Source organism: Bidens hawaiensis, unplaced genomic scaffold (assembly GCF_021521415.1).
Source record: "Bidens hawaiensis isolate Kalapana, Puna unplaced genomic scaffold, B.hawaiensis_p1.1 tig00021681_1, whole genome shotgun sequence".
Taxonomy (NCBI): Eukaryota; Viridiplantae; Streptophyta; class Magnoliopsida; order Asterales; family Asteraceae; genus Bidens; species Bidens hawaiensis.
In genome coordinates, this window is record NW_027493369.1 from 139,653 (window position 1) to 145,010 (window position 5,358).

Below are 5,358 nucleotides of genomic sequence, written 5' to 3' on the forward strand. Positions count from 1 at the left end.
TATAATCTCCATCAATTCAAAAACAGATTACGATGCCATTACAGAGTAGCTGCAACTACATCAATTGTTCTTAATTTCTCAAATCTTATCGCGTATCGATTAATTGACATCTTCAATGGCGGAAGACATGGACACTGAAATTGAAGGTATGTAGTTCTTCAATCGGTTTCAATCAACTTCATTTAATCGTGCAATTAGTTTATTGATTTGTCGAACTACCTATACTTAGCGTATTTTGTATAAGTTATCAATCCGTTTCAATCATCTTCGTATAACTAGAGTAATTATTTTCACAAGTAGAGTAATTATTATATCATAAGTAGAATAGTTATTTGAATAAGTAGTTTAATTGTTTAATCCTAATAGAGTAATTATTGAATAAGTAGTTTAATTGTTTTACTTTGTATAACTAGACATGTGTAATTGTTTAATCTAATAGAGTAATTATTTAATCATATGTAGCGTAATTATATGTTTGATCTTATTGTAGATATTTTTACTTTGTATTACTAGACACTAGAGTAATTGTTTAATCCTAACCAGAGTAATTATTTAAACATATATAGTGTAATTTTTATGTTTGAGCTTCATTGTATGTAGATAATTATACATTTGATTGATCTTATAATGTAGATAACATAGCAGAAGATATAACTGTTAGAAGAGAGTTCATACCTGCTGTATCTTCTTCAATAAAACCAGTTGAAGGCATGACTTTTCCATATTTGGATGCTTCATATTAGTTTTATGTAGAATATGCTAATAAAGGCGGGTTTTCGGTACGTAAAGGTTCTCAAACTGAAAAGAATGGTATTATTCAATATAAATATTTTATATGTTCAAAAGAGGGATCTAAGCCACAAAAGAAATTTGATTCTCTTGAAGAAGTTCATCAAGGAAAAAAACCAAAGAAGTTTAGGAACAGGCCTTCTATTCGAACCGGTTGTCTAGCGCGTTGATGGTGGCAAATCATACAAGATAAACAAGTTTATTGAAGAACATAATCACACTTTGATTTCCCAAGAAGATATGCACTTTCTCCCTTCATCACGAAATTTGACAGTTATGCAACAAAAGAGGTTATATTCTTTATCCACGCTAAGTCTAGGTCCTGTTAGATCATTTAATATTTTGAGGATAGAATATGGTGGTTTTGATGATGTTGGTGTAACTGTTGCGGACTACAAGAATTTTAAAAAGAAATATAAATTGCTGTATTGGAGAATTTGATGCCGAAATGATTGTTCAGCGGTTATTAAACAAGAAAGAATATCTTCATGATTTTTCCTTTTACTTTACTGTGGACGAGAGTGGTTGTCTAACTGGATTATTCTGGGCAGACGAAGTTTGTAAAAAGAATTATTTGACTTTTAGTGATGTAATATCCTTCGATGCAATATTCAATACCAATAAGTAAGGTTTTCTTCCTTTTTATTTTTTTGCAAAGTCAAACATTTTACATTGCCTTTTATTTTGATTCTTTTTGTCCATAGATACAAGATGGTTTTTGTTCCATTCACCGGAATTGATAATCATTTTCGCAATGTTAATCTTGGAGCTGGTCTTATTGCAAAGGAGACGATTGAATCCTATACGTGGTTACTAACATGTTTTTTGAAAGCATTTGGGCATCAACCAAAAATTGTTGTTACCGATCAAGATCCCGCTATAAAGCAAGCTATTGAATCTGTTTTTACCGAGAGTAGGCATAGATTATGCATGTGGCATATCATGAAGAAAATAGCTGATAAGGTTAGTATTATTTATAAGTAGAGTAATTATTTTCGTAAGTAGAGTAATTATATTTATTTTTTAACTAGTGAGATTGCTCATAACTTTATACTGTGATTAAAAACTCAAGTCGAGCAATTATGTGTGTAACTAGAATAATTGTAAGTTGTAGAGTTTAGATTTAATTAGAGTAATTATTTATGTAACTAGAATATATGTGTAACTAGAATAATTGTGATATCTGCTCATAACTTTAAGTAGAGTTAGATTAGTGTAAAGATTGTGAAATAAAACTGTAAAGTTTTAAGTAGAGTAATTATTTGTTAAGCATTTTATAGTTTGATCTTAAATCTTTCTTTTGTTTTCAGGTTGGGCCCGCATGGTGTAACAATGAGCATTTTAAGCTTCGTATTTGTAATATAGTTTGGACAGATTCCATTGAACCTGATGAGTTTGAGATGAAGTGGCATGAAATAGTGAATGAATTTGGTCTTATTGATAATTCTTGGATATCAACTATGTTCGGTTTAAGATCAATGTGGATTCCAGCATATTACCACGATGAGCCTTTATCGGGTCTTATGTGCACTACATCAAGGTCTGAGAGAGAAAATCAATTCTTTGGTCTTGTTTCAAACTCACAACTAACTCTTGTCGAGTTTTTTAGTCATTTTGATATGGCTCTTGAAACTCAAAGATATGCTCATCGAAAAATGATCATGACACGAGAAATACGAAACCCGATGGATGTACCGAATCAGAACTAGAGGTTGATGCTCTTAAGAGATACACCCAGACAATTTTTTGGGATGTTCAAGAAGAAATATATTGTAGTATTAACAGATGTTATCCCCTTAACACTGTTGAAGATGGACCAAATGCAACAATCTATGTTAAAGATAAAGAAGCTTTTGGAAAAGGTTGCATTCAGGTACTTTTTAGTGTTTTTTTATGAATAATATTTTGTTGTCTTTATTGTAGAGTAATTGTTTTTATCACTAGAGAAATTATGATGTTAATTGTGACATGTATGATCTTTTTTGTTTTTTAGTTGTATAGTAATTATGAGTATAATTAGAGTAATTATGATGTTCATTATGATATATAAGAAGAATAATTCTGTAGTGTACAGACTTTTGAAATAAACCCATAATTTTGTTAGTAGAGTAATTATTTCTAAAAATAGAGTAATTATTCTATTGAAGCTTTTTTAACTAACTGTTTATTATTTCACAGGTATCCGTCATTGTTGATGATAATGATTTTTCTGCTTCATGTAGCTGCAAAAGGTTTGAGCAATATGGTTTGTTGCTTCGGCATGTTTTTGTTGCGTTTAGAGTTCTTGAGATTGTTGGGATTCCAAAGAAGTATATTTTGAGGCGTTGGATGAGGGATGCAGTTTCAGTTAAAAGCAAGTGTTCGATTTTTGGTAAAGATGTTGCTAATGGCAACATTGATAAGGCTAATGAGATTGTCCGTGATATAATGTTTGCAACTGAAAATATATGTAATATGTTTTTCACGGACATAGAAGAGTTAAGCAAAGTTAGAGATCAAATTAATGGCATAAGGGGAAAGGCAGAAGAGGGTTCCCAAGCTAAACCGATTTTGAAGAAAAATGATATGTTGGCTTCTCTTCTTGGATATGATCAACCGTCAACGTCTACTATTCGAGTTCCAACTGGTATTAGAAATAAAGGGCGCGGTTCTCACAAAAGAATTAAATCAATAAAAGAAATAGCAGCCAGTCATATTGGGAAACGATCAAGAACTTGCTCGGTATGCGGTGAGGGAGGTCATGATATTAGAACATGCGAAAAATTGCCTGTTTATCCACCTGCACCATAGTTTTATACTAGATATATACTATATTGTTTTTAAGATTTTACATAGTGTAATAAAAGCATGACAAATACTTGAAATAATAAAAAAACAACTGCAATTATAGGTTTTTTTCTTCTAACACGGTAATTGTTTGCAATATAACTTTCTTTTGATAACTAGAGTAATTGTTGTGACTAGTGTAATAAACTTTTTAACCTGTACAGTTATTTTGTACAACATAATTTGATATTTGGACAAACAATTTTAAAAGTCAACAATCATAGGAAATCTCATAACTAGAGTAATAAAAGCATAAAACTAGAATAATTTTACATGCTGCAAATTCTAGTGTAACAAAAGCATTACATGCTTCAAAATTCAACCTGCCACATCTAAATTTTTCCAGACAGATAAACAAGAAAAAAAACAGACTTTTTCAAATTCATACAAGATATCAAATTCATGCATACTTTTCTTGCCTCTCTAGTATATTTTCCAAACGATTCTCATTCAATTTCTCATGTTCCTTTGGATCAATGCCTTCAAATTTTAATGCTTTTCTCACAAGTTCGTCCTTTGCTTTGTTTAAGTCGGATAATAGCATCTTTGACAAAAAATTATGTCTCAATTCGTTGATTTGCTTTTGTTGAGCATTTTCATCATTTGAGAACCCACAAACCCATGCATCTTCACCTTTATATGTCTCCATATGCCGCATTAAATAAACGGCACAGTCGATCTTGTTTCTCTCAGTCCTCCAGGGCATCGCCATTCTTTTGATTTCTGCAACTCTTAACTTGTTATGAATTTTGTATCTCTTGGATTGTAAGTAGCTGCACAATGTATTTCTCTGCAGTTTTTTCTAAATATATTAGACTTTAACTTTGGTACTAAATATAATTTAAAATATATGTAATAAGTATTACCATGATGTTTGGTATATCTTTATATCTCTCCTTGAAGTTTTCACCCATTTTACTATTATCAATCAATTCAATCTTTCCTACGTTCAAGTGGAAAACCAAAACATAATAGTGATCTGATATCACCATTGGTATAAATAGCATGTCTATTTCATTTAAGCTTTTCACTTTAAATTTTTGAATAACTTCATCCATTTTGCTTTTAAAGAACTTTAGTCTACTTTCATCATTAATCTGCTCATCATAATGATCTGTAGGCTGCAATTTTAAAATAGAGTAATTATTGATATAAATAGAGTAATTATTTTTGCACTTAAAAATTGTTTCAATTTTAGTAGTAATTTGATTACATACGAACATTGATGTTGTGTAAAAAAGCCTTTTTACTGAGCATCTGCCTCATCTGGTTTCTTCACTGTTGAGTAATTCTATACAGGCATTTATAAGGTTTGTAGCAACTTTAACACCTCCATGTAAGCTCTCAAACATTACTTTCATTCCAGTTGATTGATACTCAGACTTATAGACAAATGCACTGTGTTTTTAAAGTATCAGATAGATGAACTAAACAAAAACCAAAATTACTTAATTTGTGGAGAGTACTTACTTTTCTTCTATAGGAGCAAATATATAGTTTGATACAAGTAGTTCATCTTCTGAGAACTTTGGCCCCAACTCAACATGGCGTTTAACATACGGCGATTTAAATGCTGAGGTTAGTTTCGGTATTCTTTTCTCAATTGCTTTTCCCTCGAGAGTCTTTTCTAATTCAAGGTTTGTTGTTTGAAGAAATGGTAAATTTGTTACCACTGACGCTACATCAACTTCTAATGGTTTGCCACCTAATAACATATAAGGAAATGTTCAAAAATGTCAAAAC

The 5,358-nt window shown here is 30.9% G+C and overlaps 1 protein-coding gene across 1 annotated transcript; it reads left to right on the top strand.

The window, feature by feature from the left end:
- Positions 1-1,237: 1,237 nt before the first annotated feature.
- Positions 1,238-3,579, top strand: LOC143563999 (protein FAR1-RELATED SEQUENCE 5-like). Its single transcript, XM_077051403.1, has 6 exons — positions 1,238-1,413; positions 1,494-1,752; positions 2,100-2,480; positions 2,601-2,662; positions 2,783-2,789; positions 2,968-3,579. Exons 1-6 carry the CDS (start codon positions 1,238-1,240, stop codon positions 3,577-3,579), a joined length of 1,497 nt encoding a protein of 498 aa, XP_076907518.1.
- Positions 3,580-5,358: the final 1,779 nt, after the last annotated feature.

Excerpts from the sequence above, each read along its gene's own strand:
- LOC143563999 (XM_077051403.1), top strand. The coding sequence starts at position 1,238 with ATGATTGTTCAGCGGTTATTAAACAAGAAAGAATATCTTCATGATTTT. Across the intron at positions 1,414-1,493 it reads GCAATATTCAATACCAATAA|ATACAAGATGGTTTTTGTTC; the intron begins GTAAGGTTTTCT and ends TTTTGTCCATAG. Across the intron at positions 1,753-2,099 it reads TGAAGAAAATAGCTGATAAG|GTTGGGCCCGCATGGTGTAA; the intron begins GTTAGTATTATT and ends TTTTGTTTTCAG.